The 21,201-nt window shown below is 32.2% G+C and overlaps 1 protein-coding gene across 2 annotated transcripts in view; it reads left to right on the top strand.

Annotated features, from left to right (window-relative positions):
- The window catches only part of LOC106104982 (nephrin-like), a 58,713-nt gene that overhangs the window by 3,170 nt on the left and 34,342 nt on the right, over positions 1-21,201 (top strand). For both annotated transcript variants that reach the window (XM_013285174.1, XM_013285175.1), the window contains exon 2: positions 15,423-15,601. In XM_013285174.1, coding sequence (XP_013140628.1) covers positions 15,520-15,601 — 82 coding nt within the window. In that variant the 5' untranslated portion in view covers positions 15,423-15,519. The remainder of the gene's footprint in view (positions 1-15,422; positions 15,602-21,201) is intronic.

The following is a 21,201-nucleotide window of genomic DNA, read 5'->3' as shown; positions in this document are numbered from 1 at the left end:
AATAATGGCGATAACCAGAGCCAAGCTGTATTAAGATATTAAGTAGTTCCAAAGTTTTATCCTATTACAGGCGTGAGGAGAAAATATCATTTCATATTATTTTGAAATTGCTTGTACCATCCTAAAGTGTTCCTATACTATTCTACAGACCAACATGGACCTTTTGGAGTTGATCATTCATCATCTCGTTCAGCGGCGGGCCAAAATGCGCCCCCAATGATATTTCCTCCAGTACGTCAGGTCTTTATAGACCCACCAGAATTAGGATAGATTAAATTGCCACAAATTTGTGGAAGCATAATGTATACATTTTTTGTAATGTAATGTAATGTATCCACCTGAGATAATCAATTCGCATTAGCGAGAGGGACATAGTTTTCTTCGTCCGCACCAGCTTGAGTACGCGGTCAGGCCGATATCGGCCTGTTACGCAGTGGGTGTATTATTTGTTAATACCGAAATTGACAAGCGGTTAAAACACTTGATATGTGTACACACAAAAAATATAACTTCGAAGTATTTCTTATCAATATTATAAATGCAAAGATTTGGATGGATGGATATTTCTTAGAGTTTGCAGCCTTAACTGCTAAAGGCATCTCGATGGCATGTGGCATAGAAGTAGAGGAAAGTCTAGAACAACACATAGACTTACTTTTGTGTTTTTAATTCAACGCAGACGGAGTCGCTGGCGAAAGGTAGTAAACTTATATTTATTATTAAGATAATAATATTAACGTACTTAATTTAAGGTTTTTGTATGTGAAAATACGGAATTTTAATACTGTACAAGACAAGAAGATAAGTAAATTCCTAGAAATTATCATATCAAGCGTCGTTTTGCTGTTGTAAATAAGTCGCAAGTGGATGACATTTTTCACGCGTTGAAACGCGCTGTCGACGAATTACCTTGATAAAGTCGGAATTATCACGTCACCCTAACATTTTGTCATGTTTTAGATAAACGCTGGTCATTCAGTCGTTTGTTACAATTCATTTATTTTATTTGTTAGAAAATTACAATGGGAAGTTGTTGCGGAGAATTTACAAATAAACATATTTTTCTAAGAGTAAATATTTTCATGAAGAGCTTATCCTTTTTTTCCGATCTAGTAACTATTCCTCTTTTTTACAAACTCATTTGTATGCATTACAAAAAGGCTTAAATAATGTGCCGTAATGTGAACTATTGTGTCAAAATTTTACTATTTTTAAAAAATAAAGTTAATAAAATTACTACTGTATTTCACATCTGATATCTCACGTAGCCAGCATTGCAAGAGACGTCGTGACGTCACGTGCATAAGGGGCTGTAAATCCGTCGCCCGCGTAACGTTTTATAGCTTAATTTTCTTCTGTTATGCATTATCGCGATGCAGAGCAGAAAAGTTGTTGGCGTTTATAAGTGAACAAGCAATAGGTAAATCGTGTTTGTAGATCTTTTAGACTATCCCATTGCTGTACTGTGTTTAGCTCTACTACTTATACTAAACAGATAGTAAAATATGGCAAGATTTAGGTATATTTTTATCGTCAGGTTCCAAATAAGTGTAAATATCGAATTTCGAAGAATTCTGAAGGAGTAATATCTAAAAATAAATATGCATGTACAAATAAAAATAAAATATTTTAAGTGGAAAGTGATATTTCATGTTATGAAGGGTTATTGAAATTTTCCAGTTAATATTACATGAAGGGTTGTAAAGCATTATTGCCGTGTATCAGTTTGTTACAAATAACTTCCATTAGCTGGTATTTAATCAGAACATTCCAGTCCCTAAAATTCGAGAGTTAATTGTATATCAATACCCTTTCATTTTGTTTGTGTACGTGGAACTAATTCGAACAGTTGGACCGCATTAACACGTCATCTGCGACCTTGTTCAAGAACTACGGACCCAACTTAAAATCCAATTAGCTCTATTGTTGTAAAACGTTCGCTAATTAGCAAAGTTGGGTTCACCTAAGCCTTTAAATTTTACGTTTGGTTTTACGTTCTTGAAAACTATTGCTTTCCTACCTTTGTTTTTAATAACGTTAAAGCTTCATTTTCTATAAATAATATTGAAAATGAGCATAAATGCGATAGTTAACTTATATTTAAAGTTATGTTTAGAGCTAAAATTAAGATGTCGTTTTATTTCATTTTTCATAGAAGAATGTAGTAATCGAATAACTATTACATGCCAATCTTAATGGATTACAGGATTAAAAAATACGGACAAGAATCGATCACTTCCCATCCTTTTTCAAATAATTAAACTCGTTTAGCTTAAAATTGTGAATCTTTTACTGTAACGAATTCACAGTTGTTGAATTCAGTATTATAAATTAAATAATATCTTTCTCCGTAAAATGGAATTTGTGTTTAAAAATATGTTAAGCGAGCTTGTTCACGATCTTGTTATTAAAATCAACAAATAAGAATTATCCCTAAGAGGATAATTTTCAGCCATCAATTAAGTTCCGAGCTTTCCTTAATTTTCACATAAGGTTTATTGTATTTAATTTGAAAATAAAGGGAAAATTGCGTTATTTTCTTTACAGGGCTGTGGATACCGGGGGTAGTTCCGGCCCATATTAAAATCGTTATCGCTCAATCTTAACTGCCCTATACTCGAAACTATGGCCTCCAATGAAAATGATATACTCTCATTTATTCTTCACACAAAAATAACTCTTATCTCAATAACTTTAAGGGTCTAATTCATGAAAACTTTCCTCATACCATAGAAAGGGTATATTTCTCCTCATTATTAATTTGATAAGAAATGTGGGACGTGTAATAGCGGTGTTTTAGCTGTTATTTATCTGAATAAAGGATGTTTCTGTACATAAATACGTAAATAACTCTGCGGATAAGTTACGCATAAGATACGGAATTATTAAATAAAAACTCCTTGAGTAAAAGAAGTAAATATACATTATAATATTGGCATAGAATGTTTTGTGTAATTGGTAGATCAAGTATAGTAAGACCTTAGGTCTTATTTGATAAGAATATAGTACAATCACAATTTTTCAGAAAAAAGATAAACATTATTATTGTGCTCGTAACCATATTTTCGCATCATAATCGTAGTCATAATATCATGTACAAAAATCGATAACGAAGAAAATTAAATACATTTACATTATCATACTTCCTCGAACTCGATACAAAAATATTCCACTCTAAATATGAGAAATGATACTTGGGGAACACAATGATTTAGGGCGCGCCTTCAAAGGTAATTGAGCGTTAGGCAAGGTTGAGTGACGGCCTGAATTATCTATGTCGCTTCTTTTTTTTATTTTCGTATTTAATGTCGCACGATGTACAACTTAACAGTAGTAAAAAAATGTCGTATATTTCATAATCGTGGGTTTAAAACCAGCTGCACCATTAAAAATTCTACTAAAAATATTCTTAAATTACTATGTTATATTTTTTTAATTTGATAATCTACACGTTTATTAATTTAATAATTTCAAAGCCAAAGCAATGTACGTGATTTTGATCGAAGCAATTTCGTATGAGATGGCTCCACACGATCTCACAAGGCTGATTTCCGCAGTAAGCCTATGCAAGTGACGTTAAGTGTAATAACAATTTGAGGATCGCTTTAATAGAAGCCTCCTTTGAGGATATTATGTGTAATGCGGGATATCCTCCAGTATTCCAGCTTACGTAACGATATTACTACCTCACGAAAACGTAAGCATCCACAAACACACGGATGTGTATCTCAAAGGCGTGCATAAAATAACTTAATAGAAAAATGTTAGTTAAACAAATTTTAATTTGAACTGTAATACAAAGAGCTACTCTTGGGTATAATTTACACTTAGCGGATGACCGAGAGACCTTAAAGCATATTATGGAGTCGAGTATATTTCCACCGGCACCGCTAATGTGACGCGCGACCGAAGTCGTACATATTTTTTCCTAAGTGGTAATAGGTACTAAGTGTTGGTTAAGTACGATGAACTTCCATTAAAGGACTACTTAAGTAACTCACAATCAATCCTGAGTGTGGCATGTCGGCACATTTAGGTAAGTGTGATACAGACGATCGTTTTCATTGCACAATAATAGTCCTAGTTTTTTTAGTAATCCTCTAATAATGTTTATATATTCGTACTTTTTTAACTAAATTAAAATTTTATACTATACATTGAGTTCTACTTCACAAGCATATTTATTTAAACATGTTTTTTTATATTAAATTTCTAATTTAAAGGTTGTAAATTCAAGGCATCCTTGAGCTTTAACTTTTTCAATTATTCTGTATGAAAAAATATCTCATAAATTTTTCAGGTGTTCAACGATATCTGACCTTTTTCAAGGAGAAAAAAACATTAAAAAGTAGATAGTGATACTATTCGGCTAACCATAAATTACTTAACTTTGTAAAGAGTAAAAGTCTTAATTAAAAATTAGTTTATAAGTGACTGTTACATTCCAATAGTAACAACGGTAAGGGCCTGTCCAACCAAATTGTAAATTGTCTGCTAACAATCTAACGTGTAAAATATGTGATGGAAATTTCGGATTCTGTTCCCTTATCTGACAGTGACGTCATTTTTAATCTATCTGTGCCTCTATCAGCAAGTGGGACAGGCCTTAAGCTGTGCTTAAATTAAAGTGAACACTGTATATAGTCGCGACGAACTAACGTTTGTTCAAACGTATGGATGTCAAAGAAGCGACTGATAGGTGGCGGGATTATGCAAAATTGAAACCGGTAATATCTGCCACTGGCACACGTGTTGCGAGCGCATACGCTTTAATTACTTCAACAATTTCGTATCAATTTCTACTATATTTTGTAAACTAAATAGCTAAAAAAATACAGACAATTTGATAACCTCCATCGTTAAGATGTAATGAAAACGTATTACTTAAGAAACATTTCTATTCTTTACACTTATAATAAAATTTTTAATGTAAATAGCAAACTATACAATGCTAGTTTTAGTGTTAACAACGCCCTGGCCAAAATTTGTACGACGTCTGTTTCTTACGATGTCTAATTAAAATTACCTTAAAATAATATGTTTCAAAATAGAAACAAGCAAGGCTAATAAATTATTATTAAGAGATATTAAGAGAGTTCGTGTACTAATTTTGGGAACCTTAAAACATAACAAAAACGTAGGGATTTCTTCGAAACTTTATTAGGTACGAAGTTAGCAATACGAAGGCAAAGTACAGAGCCATTATTAAAATTCCCACAGCCGACTTTCAGCCATAATAATATTTTCGGTCCGGTAAGCTGGAAAGAAAAACTGAGCTTAAATGGATTTGGCATATTTTATGATAATATTAAGACCTACAAACGACCCCGGATTGCCGGGATATTGTAGAGTTGTTGTCTTGATTATTTTTTATGCTGTCTGAAGTCGCGGCGGGAATATCTTCCAGTTTTTTATTTTCTATTTCACATATTTTATAGTTTCTTAACCGATAAGTTTACGATAGTACTAAATAGTATACATTTTATTTAGCAACTAAACTTATTCGGTAAGTATATACCTTTAATACAATCTTAATTAATTTAGAAGTAAAGTTTTCATTGTGACCTTGTAGCGACGGTTGAACCGATTTAGCAAGTACACTGTCGTTCAGTATTGTTCTGCGTAGTGGTATTTGCATACAATAAGTTGAACCTATTGTGTACAATTTAAAACCAATCTATATTATTTTCCTTTTGATTAATATTCTAAAGAGGAAAGATTTGTATTTTTGTAGTTTTCTATGTATTGAAATTACTCAAAAACTACTTGCCCGATTTCCAAAACTCTCTCACCGTTAGAAAGGTAATTTATCTGTGAGTAACATAGGCTATATTTTTTAACTTCACGCGGGCGAAGTCGCGAGCAACAGCTAGTTGATAATATACATTAAAATCTTATTCAGTTAAATAATGTAACATTCGGGTATATTTGCTTTTTTTTGTTCCCAGCTGTAATTGCCTCCAGCCTTAAATGTAATGGATTCTGTTTCAGAATATTTTTGTTTGTAGCTATTTAATGCTTTTAAATATCTCATTTGCCATTTTTTTCCTCAAAATGTTAATAATCCTTTGTTTTTTATTTGTTTGTTTACAGCAATAATTAATTAATAATTCTGTGATTTTCTTGTATTTTTCAAATCCTCTAATTGTATATTCAGTTAGAATGTGCAAGTGAGGAGTTCTTCCGTTAGTGTCATGTTCAATGGTCATTAAGGGAGACCATTAGCATAGACTTTGTAAGAGAAATATTAACTAAGGGACACCTTATTTATCAAATTAACAATTCTGAGTGTAGCTATATAGGTATACTAAACATATTAGACCGGTAAAATTAGATATTGAAGTACTTTTTATGGAATAAAACGCGATTCTATGTGATCGGAAAGAAGAAAATGGAACGAAAACTAATATCCGATTACTTTTTGCCTCTTGTCCCATATCAGATTAAATCTGTTAGGGGCGCGACGCGGATGTGAGTCAAAACGACGTGTAGATTCAAGGAGGTTCTGAGTGGTCCTTACAGACTCGCCCTGTTCTCTGTACGTGAGTGAACGATTGTAAACAGACATCTTGTTTAGATTAATACGTCATGGGCGTAGGTGGAAAACTAGATAACTGCTATTTTCAAATTATGTTCTAAATGTACACAGGGGTATTGCAGTATACGTTTTTACCTTCATATGATATAGACATTACGTCTAATTAATACTGAACATGATTGATGACCGTTCTAATTTCCAATGTTCTACTTATGAACACTAATTAATTAATATTCGATATGTGTTGAGTGCAAAATACAACCTCTTTGGCTGACAAGCAGTATTTATACAGCCAAAGAGGTTGCATACTGGCCACCAAGGCAATAATCGTTTGTAAAAGAAAATATATAAAAAAAGAAGTCAAGATGTAATCAAGAGAGTTTTAAGTTTTTTGTATCTTTTTTGTGTAAATAAGGTCATAAAGATATGTTTGTTTTATAATAAGTGTTTTGTATTTTTGGCTGCCGCGCTGTCGGTAACAAGTTAAACAATATGTCGTATACAGAAATATTAGTTAGCATAAATAAACTAATGATTTATTTATTTTTGTGGTAACACATTTCTTTTATGTTAAGGGTAGCTGTTTTGATTAGATGTGGCATTCTGGGAGAAATTGCTCATACTATTTATCACTACACAGTATACTTGCAGTTATATCTTTTATAATATCTTATTTAACAAGTAAATTTATTATACTTGAATTTACTGTATCTCTCATAAAGAACATTATTGTATTCGTGAGCTCGGTAAGATTTATCACCTTTGAAATATAATTTTTTTCCCATGGTTCACAATACGTTCTAATATTTTGCACAGAAAGTGTAATATTAGCAGGAAAAATTCAAGTCAACGGGGCGCCCGGGCCACGCTCGTCTCATCAATTTCGCTTATTTTTTATTATTCCCACGTCTGGCAAATGTTTGAAGGCATTCTCATGCCTACAGTTACTTACTCTTTTATTAATAAAAGTTTACGCGACCCCCGCTTATGGTTGAAACAATTTTCACTCAGCCCGTGCTTCATTCCTGTTGCCTATTCAAATTTAATATTCAACAAAGTATTTTTATATTTTACGACTCTAGTCTTTTGTAAATTTTGCAATATTAAGAACCTAATCTTTTCAAATAAGAACTTCTATTTCTCTACAATTAAATCTTTTTTTTAGAAACTTAAAATCAATTATTTAAACAATTAAAATAAAGCATTGAAAATGAATTTTCATTTACTTGGTATTTTATGTTCCAAATTTAAAATCAAACGCAAACTCCATACCGAAACGATAATGACGTCATAATAGCAAATTGAGAATTCCTTGTTTAATTTCAATTGGAGCGGCACAATTTATTAGTAGGTACGTACAATAGTACGTAATGTTAAGGGGAAATAATTTGAGATTGCAGCAACAATCTAGAGGGCGGTTAAGAAAATAGCCGTACTGAATATTCAGGAGGCTAAACACAGGGCCGCATTGCATGGCTTGTTTTCATTAACATGATTGGCCTGACCCCGTTTTAAATCCCAACATGTTATGCCATTATTGTACCCGCTTTAGAATATTAACATAGATCAGTCAACAAATGTATGAACATAATTTAATAGGTAAAATTATTCTATTTGTCTACGAGTAGATTCTAGTTTAGTTTTTACACGTGAACCTTTTGCAGCTTTTTTTAATCCTAGTGAGTTATGTTGTAAACCCATTCCGAATTTCTAAAAGTGGTTCTTTGCAATCATTAAAGTGAAGCACGTGTTTGAAAAATCGATAAAATTCTGTAACACGCTGTTAAAAACTGAACCAATTAAAAGTTTAAAGTTCTATGAATTTATGAGTTTCTTGTAAACAGATCGGATCAATTTGAAAACAAAGCGTGTTTGTGCCATTGCGTTACAGTCCAATAGGGTTTTGATAAATTATAATGTAATTATTATTGATTAAGGCTTGCCGCTTAGCCCGAGTTATTGTATGTATATTCATAACTAGCTGTTGCTTGCGACTTCGTCCCCGTGCAATTAAAAAATAATAAAAGTTATAGCGTTTGTTACTCAGATATAAATTACCTTTCTAATGGTGAAATAGTTTTTGAAATCGGCTGAGTAGTTTTAACTTATTTCCATACATACAAAAATACAAATCTTTCATCTTCTTAATATTAGTATAGATATAGATATTAGTGTATACATTATACCACCTTGTATAGAGTATTTGGTACATATTGTTTTGTGACTAAAACAATGACAGTTTTTGACATCTTCGCACGAATGGGTGGGCTCGCCCCCCATACTACCACGACCACACAGAAGACAGACGTGAAGTGGAAGAAACTCCGCTTTCCGTCTGATGACTGTGGTGCCGGAGACCCAATTTTAGCCCCTTTCCCGTTTCACCCTTTCCTTATGAGGAAAGGATTGGATGGGAAAGTGGATTTGATGGTTGAGGAGACGCATAGGAAGGGGAATGTTCTCTCTATGTGTGTCTCCTCCTCCGTTGATTTGGGATAGGCAACGCATCTGCAATTGCGGATGTCTATGGGCAACGGTCGTTTCGCCATTTCCGCGGATTTACAATTTTTTTTAAAATCTGAATTTGTATAATATACTCGTCATTTTATCTGTAATATTTTATGGGTTAAGATTATCTTGAAAGTAAGAAATTGGTTGGAATTCTTATACTTTCTCTTGTTCCCCTTTAAGATTGGGGCTCGGATAGTAAAGCGCCAACACACTCTATATTATTAGCATAAATCTATTTACATTTAGTCTATGAATTCTGTAACATATTCAAGCCAATTTTATCAAAATTTTCATTTCTCATTTTACTATTTGTCCCTTAAGCTACAATTTCATACTTAAATTCTCTTACATTCATATGCACTAAATATTTTAAACACATCTCAGAACATTGTGAAAATATATCTTCATATTTCGTCTCGGGAAATTTAACATCGCCTTTAGAGGTAAAGCTGTAAAACATACTACCGTATAAACGGCGTTGTATTTATAAAGAATTTATAGTTGGAAGTTTTCTAAGTCGAGTCTGTTTCTAAGACGGTAAATAACAATCGATTTCCACGGCCTGATTTGTACCTATCTATTCACCTGTATAACTTTATCGAAACTGGAAGCCCCGGCAATACTTGTGCCCGAAGATAAGCTTAAGCAAACTAAAATTAAATTTAAGTTAAGCGTAAGTCGACTTAAGTTTCTATCCAAATACCGCTTTACCTGTTTTTGCTAGTTTGCACATTAAAAATTTGCGGTCTGTGTTCTGCCTGGCTGTTTAAATAAAGATAATTATTACAATTCGAATAGTTGACTAAGTAATTTTAATTGTAAATGTACTATATCAGTCTTTATAATTTTGATTTGTTGCATAAGTTACATATAGAAATATATACCCAAAACCTTAATTATATGCGTAGGAAGATATTTTTCAATTAATTTAATGAAAACTAGCCTATTTATTTATATGTCCTATTGGATAATTTTATAAGTATATATTTTAAACATTCCATGGCAAATATATCTAGCTCTTTTACGTGAAACGTAATAAGTTAATATAATGCTTAGAAACAGATCAAATGTTCACTTATACGTACAGTAATCGGAAATGTTATGATATACTAAGCAAAACATATAGAACTAGCTTTCGCCCGTGACTCCGTCCGCGTGAAATTAAAAAATAATATAAAACATAGCCTTTGTTACTCACTGACAACGTAGCTTTTTAAGGAAAGAAATCGGCACAGTAGTTTTTGAGTTATTCCATTATAATCAAACAAACAAAGTTTTCCTCTTTATAATATTAGTATAGATGAAAGTTACATACAAATAATTTTTATTTGTATATAACTTTTTTTATTATTATTTTATTTTCCACTGTTTGTTAAATACATGAACTGTAAAGTTTTGTCTCAAGTAATGAAGCGCTTGTGAACATCGTGTGCAACGTGATCTCTCTGTAGTAAATGCGATAGCAATTGTTCCTCTCGAGGATTTGTCAGAGAATCAAAGCAATTTTCGCTCGTCAACAAGCGACGCTGAGGCTGACGTCCCCATTTGTCTGGAGTCTAAGCAACCGAATATACGCTTTTACTCAACGTGCCCGCTCTAACCTAACGTATCTCGACGCTATTTTATATTTTACTATAAACTAAGTTTGGATTTAAAAATGTTCTATTATTTTTAACTATTGAGGTAAGTAGTTTTGCTCATATATTTTTTACTTTAGAGTTGTCAAACAATAATTATTACAGGAATGTAAACTTACAGAGTAGTTTAGAACGTGAATGTTTATGTTTTCCCTTTAGAGGCGGTTCTATCGCTACAAGTATCAAGAGCGTTGAGTCTATCTACTAACTATAACAATATAAGTATGTTAACATCACAAATCTGGTATACTACAAGGGTTATAACTCTTGAAAATATCGGACAACTGGGATCTAAGCCAACTGCACCTGCCCACTCAGCTGATTAACGGACGGGGCTAAACATCAACCAGAGTGCCTTGCCAACCGAAAATTGGCAACCAAAATTTAGTGGCGCTCTCGCCGGCTGCTGTACGGAATAGCTTGTACGGCCATACGAAATATTCAAGTCATGTTCTACCAGCACATGTAACTTGTGCTATGTCTTACACCGGTACAACTAATGTACGTTACAGAAATAAATAAAATTTTGTCTAAATACCATTTAATAGCAAAGACATTATAATTCTTACTCGATTGATTAATAAACTATCTGTTCCCGTGCGACTTCATCCGCATAGAATTATTAAATTTTTATTTCATTGTTTACATGTGTCAAATTATCAATTGCAAATGTCAAAATGACATGACATGATGACAAACCATGGCGACCTTGCTTCCTTGATGTTGGCAGCAACTTATGGTCTCTTTCCCATATTAGAGTTTTTATCCGAAATATTTACCCCCTAAGTTTAATAACGTGAAAATATATAGCCTAAAGCGTGACGTTAGTGTAGGGCTTTTAATTAAAAAAAGAATTATTCAAAAATATGCTGTGATTGCTGACATCTTAGGCAACAAAGAAGTGTGTGTTTACGCTTTATTATAATAGTATAGATTAAATAAACAAATATATGAAAATATTATAATAAATTAGAATTGACAGGCTTCAGTTTGAATAAACTTGGTAGTCAATTACGTGAAAATAAGTCTAAAGGTATAAGAAACACGGCTTGTAAACGCTGAGTAAACTCGCGCACGTAAGGAACGCACCTGCGGTTGACAACCTCATTTGTTTAGGCCGCCGCGCGTTTCCTTCATTATGATAAATATTGTAACATTGTAAGCCTGCATATCTACCAGTTGAACACGCCTAACGAAATATTACATTTTCGTATTCAATGAAGTGGTAAAGCAAGAGGCATGTGTAGTTTCCACGCACCTGAGAAATGTTGTAATACCTTTACATTGTATGTAGAGTTTTTAATAAACATTAGATTTCTTGTATATGTAGTCTTTCGACCAACATCAAGTATTTTTCAGGTAATTTATGATATTTTCTTAAGAGTTAGCAGCAGGTCTGTAGACGGCTTGAGACGATTCTCTTAGTATTAACTAAAGAGTCGAAATGTTCATTTGAAACTGTCGAAACTGAGCGTCTATAGCAGGCTTAAGAGTGAATACGCAAATACTAATCTGGTATTGTCTTTAGACTACATCATAAAGTGTTTTTTTTTTCAATTCATGAATATGTTTTCTTTGTTTTCGTTATGCGAGAAAAGTGTTAAGTTAATAATTTCACATTTTTTCAACGAAGGATAAAATCCTGATTAACATAAATATAACAAATTCAAAGAATAAAGTAGAAATAATAAAAGAAAAATAAGTCAGAGAATTCCAATTACACTGCCCTCCATTGAATTTAATGAAATCTCCGCAGTGGCGTCTGACGACTGCACAGGTGTATTTTCGTTTAATAAACGTTGAGATGAAAAGGTCACCGTGTTATCAGGGGTCGCGGACAAAAGACACAAACCTTTTCGACCTTTTTCCTTGTCTTGAGATAAAAACAGAAAGTGGATTAAATGCACAGATAGTCGCTGCCCATAAAGAGATGGAACTTAAAGATAATCCTAACAAAAAGAAACGAGGCTGAGGGTTTCCTATCTCTGAAGACTTTTAGCTCTGGCATGTCTTTATCCAGGTGCCTTAATTTTATTTTAGATCGTAAACTGTTATTGTTTCTGTTAACGACAACACAAATCTTGTCTTTCCTTTAGTATTTTTTGGTAAAAATTTAAAATAGGCATTCTTTTTATACATTCTTATTTTATAAGTCTGGCCGAATAAAACCATAGAGTTTTAATAGTCTTAGCTTAGGCGAGATAACCTAAAAAAACTTCAATTTCGTCAAGGACATTGAGCACATTTTCAGATGATGACCAGAAGGTTCTGGTGTTTTAAATATATAACTGCCCGAAATCAATATTAACATTGAATGATTACAGTTACTATCAAATAATAATTTTGAGTGCTGGCAATATTTGAAATAATTTTTGAGAAGACAATCCCGAATGGTTTGATAGTCAAGGCGGCAATCGAATTATATACTCTGTAACAAATGACAGTTGTCATTGAATAGTGGTATAATGTGCTTTGGTTAATCTCTGTTAAAGTTTGCAATCCGTTTAGAACGTATTGTGTAGTTTTCACTAAAGATTGAAAGACTGTGTTTCTGATAATACGCGATTGTTATTTGCCTCCGATATATGCCCGCCCACAATGGAGTAAATACCCTTTATGTCATCTACCTTCAGAATTAAATCCTGCAAACCGCTTGTCACTCCGACATATACATGCGACATGGACAATGCTGATTTTAGAACGTTAATTAAGACAAGGGGTGAACTTAACACTGATAGAAAAATGTAATTTTATAACTATTAAGGATATTATTTTTGTGTACGTAGTGTTATTTATTTTATGTTCAAAGAGTCTTTAAACAATTATTTTAAAATTAATCTTAGTTCTCAAACATTAAGTTTTAATTTAATTTAAAATTATTTGACAAGCATAGATGTCACGGATGAATTTTAATAGCGTTCAAAAGCGTAGCCATTTTTGCGGAATGTGCACAAAATCTCTTATTCCTCGAGCAATTCCAATTCAATTATTTGTCTTTGAAATTCAGTTTACCGCATAGAACTTGCGATGCACTTTGGCATTTCCAACTCGGTTATACTGAAATGATATTATTTGTAAAGATTGTCATAAGTTCGCAGTTCTGTTCGTGTAGCAATTTCATATTTGGTTCATTGTTTGAATAAATTGGAAAACAAAATCTGTTACTTTTTGTTAGAAATGTTTCAAATATTTAAATGTCTCTTTATGATTATTATAATCTTTTGCTTTTAATACTCGAATGTCTTTATTGTATAGAAAATTGAGTCACAGTACTTTGTATTTAATTATAATTTTTATATGCATTTGATTAATCTAAATAAAAAGTTGTGGCTTGTTTTCAAAAACAAAATAACAGTCGCCTATAATCGACTGTTTTTCGGTTCATATAGTTACTTTCCTAGTTTTAATGTAGGTTTATAAGAAAATACAGCTTTTTCTCACTACTTAGGCTTGGTCGAATTCAAGCTACCGACAAAGTTGGGTATGGGGCCGTTTTTTGAATTTTTAATACTCCCTAAGTGCTTAGAATGTGCTCCGTGAAAGTTCGGAACTACTCTACGAAATATTATAACGGAAAAGTTGATAATGACTTAATAAAAATGTTAATGAATACTATATTTCTAATATAAATATAAAGTGTTTTGAAATGAAAAGGTTACGTGATGAAGTAATAGATTTTTTTAATTTTTTTAATACGTATTTTATGTTTAAGTATAAGATTTATATTTTAGTCATCTTCAATATAATGGGAATAAATGGGAAGAATGTAGAGGTATGGGACGAGATGGGGAGACACGATGGTTCTTTGAAAGCATGCTAAGATTGCTTCGATACTGAATTTTGAAATATGAAACAAAATAATTTAAAACCATAATGTCTTTTGCTCCAACAGTAAACAGTATTACAAATATAAAATATTTTTTGTTGACTATTCTGTATTAATTGCCTGTGATTAAGTATTAAGGATTATTCAATTAAAACTGTTATATTAACTTGCCTGATTAAATAAAGACTAGCGGTGGTTCTCAACTTCACCCGCAATGAATTAAAAAGTAAAACATCTAGTAATTTTCTAACAGCAAAAATAATTTCGAAATTATCATAATATACAATTATTCATTACATACAAAAATACATTCCTTTGTATGTATAGACTAACGTTAAAGGAATCAAGTCGTTAATGGCAATTTACAGAGACGAATGGTCCATGTTAGTTGTTCTTCAGGAAATATGAAGATTGATGGTTTTCGCTCGCTATAACTCATCTATTAACAACACGGATAGCTTCACAAAGCATAACGTAGTTTAATACATTTAAGGTTTATTTTGTTTACTACAATATATTTTGTTATAGAAATTATATGGCCGAATTCTGAAACAAATATCAAACACGACACAAATTCTGAAACGAATCTTAAACAATTATGTAAGTAGAAGTTTAATCGTGGCATTATCATTTAAGACGTTGTTACATGTTTCAATTTCGTTTCAATATTTGGCCTATAAATTACTATTCTTTTGTTTTAATACATCTTTCTAGTACTCAATTTTAAGTTTTTAAGTTAATGATCATACGAATGTTTTAACTTGAAAATATACGCTCTGATATATTGTTTGTTACAAGCAAATTTTCAAATAGATAGTACAGAAATAGGCTTAATTCTATATTGTCTTATATCATCTAAAACATCTTTGTAATAAATTATTAATATTATCGTAATTTTCCCTTGTTTCAGTTAAGTTCGGGATTGTGAGCGTAAACCGCCGATGTGAACAAATAGCTTGGAGAAATTCCTTAACATCTAAGCCAAGTATTTTGATTAATACATAGAGATGACGGAGTGCTCGCTACGCTCCAGTCCCACACGAGTTCTCTCACTTTGGACTCTTTTAATTGGAAGCTTTAATATCGCGGGTAAGTTGTTATGCTATTTGTAATATTTATTTTATAAGGGGGAAAACTAACGGGAACACCGAGGTGATCAACAACGGCCAACATTAGCAATATCTAAAATTAACTGGCACATAATGTACACATGATGTGAACATCAGCGATTATTTTTATAATGAAAAAGTTTTATCTATAGACTAGGAAGAATAAATCAGAAAAGTTAACATGTTAAAAACGAGCTAGCGTTTCGGAAATAAAGTAAAGTGAAATACAGTTATTTTAAATAATGAATAATAAAATAAAAACGCTAAAAGAACCATTCTAACCAACGTTAACAGTTTTTAGATAACTTTCAAAGTTATGTTTTTATTGTATAAGTTTTCTAAAGTCTTCATATAAAATTAAAAACTAACGTATAAACAGGGTAAAGTCGGCGGTGTTTAGATAACAAACTTTATAAAGCTACGGAGCGCTTCAAGTTTATTACAGTAGCCCATATTTTTATAAAATCAGCTCGCATCTAAAGGTATACTGAAAACTAGTTTAGGAACATTTTTAAAATAAAGTCCGCTTTATTACAAACCCACCTTTTCGTAGACGGGCTAAAATGGTACACTATCTCGTAAATATAATCGCTTCGTGTGTGCAAATGAGTTCTCACAAACTTCTTTTTGAGTGACTTTATCCTTAACATGGACACAGTCTAGTGAATTTTATGACCATAAAAGTCACCGAGCAATTCGTATTTAAGAAAAATTCAGTTTTAGGTTTATAAGTCAATGTTGAAGTGACGTCATAAGTCTGCAGGTCAGCAGTATATGGGAACATCACACGCGATTGTTAAGGATTGTCTACGATACATCTAACTGTTCGATATAATCAATTAATTTGATGGCTTTTGTTATACGGATTATAATGGATACTCAAGTTTTAAATAATAAAATTGTCATAAATTGTTTTCCATCGCTTTTAAAATCGTAAGTAAACCTACATAAGGTACATAATTCTTTGTAACTTCATAGAAGTCAATCATTTACATTCGTATGAAAGTTTTTTCCACATTGTAAGTCCGTATATAAATACACAAGTTGTCGCCCGCGACTCTGTCTACGCGGGATTAAAAATGAATAGCATATGTGTTCCAGACTATGCTCTACGTCTGTGTCAAATTCCATCGAGATCCTTATAGATATTTACGATATACATTCTAACAAACATAAAATATAAAAAGATTTCCTATTTACAATATTAGTAAAACATAATATTGTGACGTCTAAATGCTATATTATACCTAAAATCCTATATTTCGAGCTGTGTAATTTCACCGAGGTATAAAAAAGTTGCGTTAATGTCTATGCATCGTAAAGTTAAATTACGGCGTAGTTAAATCCCGGCAGGAATGTTACCCCTTCAGATTGTCGGGAATGTGAACCTTTGAGGCGCGAGTGTCGCCGCTTTGATTATGTGGAAACACGGAGTGCGCTTTTCATATTCAATACGAGTGTATGCGCGTTAAAAAGATTATTTTGCCACTTTGTATGAATGTATTTTAAAATTTTGTAAAGTTGAAGTTGGAAAAAAATTATAAAATTAAAACATTTTTAAGTTACATGAAAATAAATGATCATGAAACGATGTTTAGTTATTTTAAAAAGAAAATGAGTAGAAAAGTGATTTTATTTTAAAATTACATTCAGAAAAATCTACACTATTATAATAAAGCGTAAACACACACTTCTTTGTTGCTTAAGATGTCAGCAATCATAGCATATTTTTGAATAATTCTTTCTTTAATAAAAATCCCTACTTAGGTCACGCTTTAGGCTATATATTTTCACGCCATTAAACTTAAAGGGTAAACATTTTGGAATAAAAACCCTAATGTGGGAAAGAGACCATAAGTTGCTGCCAACATCAAGGAAGCAAGATTGCCAAGTTTTGTCATGTCATGTCATTTTGACATTTGCAATTGACAATTTGACACATGTAAAAAATAATATAATTTTATGCTGATGAAATCGCACGGGAACAGCTAGTGTATTATAACAATGTAAAGAAAAATATTTTCCTGTAAAGATAAATTCTGTTAATATTGGGTCAAGTATATGAAACAATATCGTATTTTTTACATTTCTACAAATAATAGTTGGCCACAAAATAAATTAGATAGTAAAATCACAATTAACTATTTAATTGGTGCTGGCAACGGATCGAGCTTGGGTCATGTATGAATATTAAATACATTGAACCGAAAGCTGATCTATTAGGTAAAAATCTAATATTTTTCCACAGTTAATTTTTACGCCTTGTTAATATTTATAAAAATATTTAGTACAAGGTAGCATTTCAAATCTATACTATTATAATAAAGTGTAAATACCCACTTCTTTGTTGCCTCAGATGTAAGCAATTACAGCATATTTTTAATAATTCCTTTTTTGATAAAACGCCATACACTTACGTTCATTAGCCTATATATTTTGACGCTATTAAACTTAGGGGGTAAATATTTTGCATATAAATCCTAATATGGGAAAGAGACCATAAGTTGCTGCCAACATCATGGAAGCAAGGTTGCCATGGTTTGTCATTATGTCATATCATTTTGACATTTGCAATTGATAATTTGACACATGTAAACACCAAAATAAAGTTTTCATAATTATGCGAATGAAATCTCACGGGAACAGCTAGTGATAACATAAAATATATGTGCTAAAATGACACAAGTGGAGTCGACATCGACCTACCCTCCGTCACTTATTATCTTAAGGTCAAACAACACAAGCGAGTCGTGTTCGCACGTACGACGCTTTTTATTATTTCGTATTGTTCCTTTTGAAAATAAATCGGCGCGTGGGTTGCGTGCGTTGTATATATATTTTGCATGAGAAAGCGCTACTTCGCCCGGGGCCGGCAAAAAGGTGCGTGATTTTTGTCGGATATATACAGAGAATTTATGAGTGTAGCGTGTCATAAGTATTATTAGATAACCTATGCGAAAATCGACAGTAAATGTTGCTAATGTCGAAAACAATATGCCACCATGTCACCTATTTGCCTCCACGCCTTTCAATCCCTAAAGGAATACGTAAGTTAGAGGAGTTTCTTTTGTGACCTCGTAATAGGTAGGTTTATTATTTTTGTCGTTTGTTTTCTTTCACAAAAGTATCACAATAAAATAGTTATAACATAATTTTTTAAAGTAATCCACTTTCAATTTACAGTGAATATCGGCTGTCAAATTATTATTTTCCATTTTCCAGAGTGATTAATATTGCAGGCAATGTAACGTTCCATTTAAATACTTAAACAAGCGTTTTAAAATTGGACATCAATTATGGCAACTCATCAAAGGTGTTTATTTTATGTTTACATTTTCTACCAGAATCAACTGATTTAACTAAATCCGGATTCTCGTGGGCAAACGGTTTTCAATTGTTTTGTGTCATTAAAATGTTCGCTTTACGAGAATTGCCACAAAACGTATTATTCGGTAATCGTCGATAATCCTGGGTGGGATTGCTTTTGAGAATTGGTGCTTTTCTATGGTGTATATAAAATGTAAAATTCTAGTTATCTTTCTGTTATAAAACAGTTAATTAAATCTAACAATTGTAATCAAAGTATGTAATATAAACTGTCATCAAATACAAGTCAAAATATTTAAGTTATTTAAGCAATTCCCATTCCCAAAGTTAAAATCGAGTTCTTTTAATCAACTTAAAATAGAAAGGTTAGCTTAATTCCTTTGGGATATCATCGCTGGCTTGGTTCTTACCTGTTGTCTTAGTACAAAGTAATATTTTATTTTTGTAAGCCTGCGTCAGTTAATAGGTCTTCAGGGGTAAGGGAAAATAATATTTTGTTTCGCACGAACCAATGGGGACCTGAGAGCGGAGGAAAAATAATTCCTTTGAGTCGAAGCTGAGAGGTTTAGGAGAAATGAAGCGAAGAGAAGCAAGTCCCTTGCGCTCTCACGTTACCGCGTCGCATTCACTTTGCTAGATAAACCTGTCATATTTATATTTCATTAAACTCATCTCGAAAATAATTTCGTACTTACAATTTTGAAATTAGATTGATATTACAAAAAAAACACAGAACCATATTTTTACTGAAATTTTAATGAAACATGCATCCCCTAAAAAGCTGGCATGATAATGTTTTTGATATACCATAGTTTCAAAATTCTCTTTTCTGTGATTCCCCTCTTAGCAACGTAATTGCTTTTGCAGATGTCTATCCACAGTGGTAGCTTCGCTATTTAGGCAAATTCCAATGACCACTTGCTAAATTGTCAATTTTACTAGTTATAAAAAAAAACACTCATTGTGTTAGGTGTAAGCAAACAATACTTGAATACTAATTTCTTCAATAAAAAGTAAATACTCCAACTTTGGTTACCTAGTAATTCATTAGTGTAAAGTTAACCTAATTTTCAACGTAATAAAACTCAAGTTACATAGTTCGGAAACGTATTTCCTGAAATTATCGAACCAAAAACACTAACGAATGGTTAAATGTAGCTGAGAAACCGGCGATATTTATTACATCCAAAATGTAAATAGTAATATCGTTAGTTACACGTAGGGTTATTATTTCATAGCATTGCAAATACCGCTTATTGTTCTTGTTATGATTGATGTGCTAATCATGAAGTAACTTATTATTCTGTCAGTTTGCATACACCTTGGTAATCACTTAATAACTGCTTTCTACAGTCGCTGACGTGCAGCTAACGAAAGGAATTCCGCTTTCCGCGGCACGATATCTCGGAACACCCTAACCACTGTCTGAATGAAACAATGTTTCAAAATGATTATTTACAGTACGATTCATGAATTCTAAAAAAATGGGCATTCTAATCATACTAATATCTATTCTAATATTATAAAGAGGAAAGATTTGGATTTGTGTGTGTATTGAAATGACTTCAAAGCAGATTTCAAAAATTCTTCCACCAAACACATAGGCTATACTATTTTATTGTTTTTTAATTAAACCCAAACGAAGACGCCAGCACCAGCTACTTATAAATACGTAGCTGCATGTATCTAGATTAAAAGAGCCTAAAATAACGCATAAGACTAAATATTTTTTTTAATACTACGCGGACGAAGTGACGGGTGAAAACTAGTAAATAGTTAGATATACCAAATCAAATAAAAAAGTACAATCCTGAAAGAGAAACCACGCATCTGTAAAAGAAAATATTTATACTATCGTTGGAAATACAGCCGAAGGGATTTTTCTTATCCTTGATATTTCCTCACCTTTTCTTCTAAAAGACTGATGTTATGTTTTTTTATACTCAAATGCTCTTTGATTAATTATCAAAGCATATTTATGATTACACTAGCTTTCGTCTGCGACTCCGTCCGCGTGGAAAATGAAACAAAAATGATTAGCCTATGTTTTTTCCTGACTATCCTCTACATTATGTACCAAATTTCATCGAATTCTGTTTAGCCATTTAGGCTATAAACTCTAATAAACATCCATCCATCCACCTAAATGTTCGCATTTACAATATATGGGCGTCACAGCCATGTTATGCTTTAATAAAATATAGTCTTCATTACCTCTTATGTTTTCTTCCAATTTGCACAAAATAACCTTAC

Source organism: Papilio polytes, unplaced genomic scaffold (assembly GCF_000836215.1).
Source record: "Papilio polytes unplaced genomic scaffold, Ppol_1.0 DF823288.1, whole genome shotgun sequence".
NCBI classification, from domain to species: Eukaryota; Metazoa; Arthropoda; class Insecta; order Lepidoptera; family Papilionidae; genus Papilio; species Papilio polytes.
This window is presented reverse-complemented; position numbering and strand designations above follow the sequence as displayed.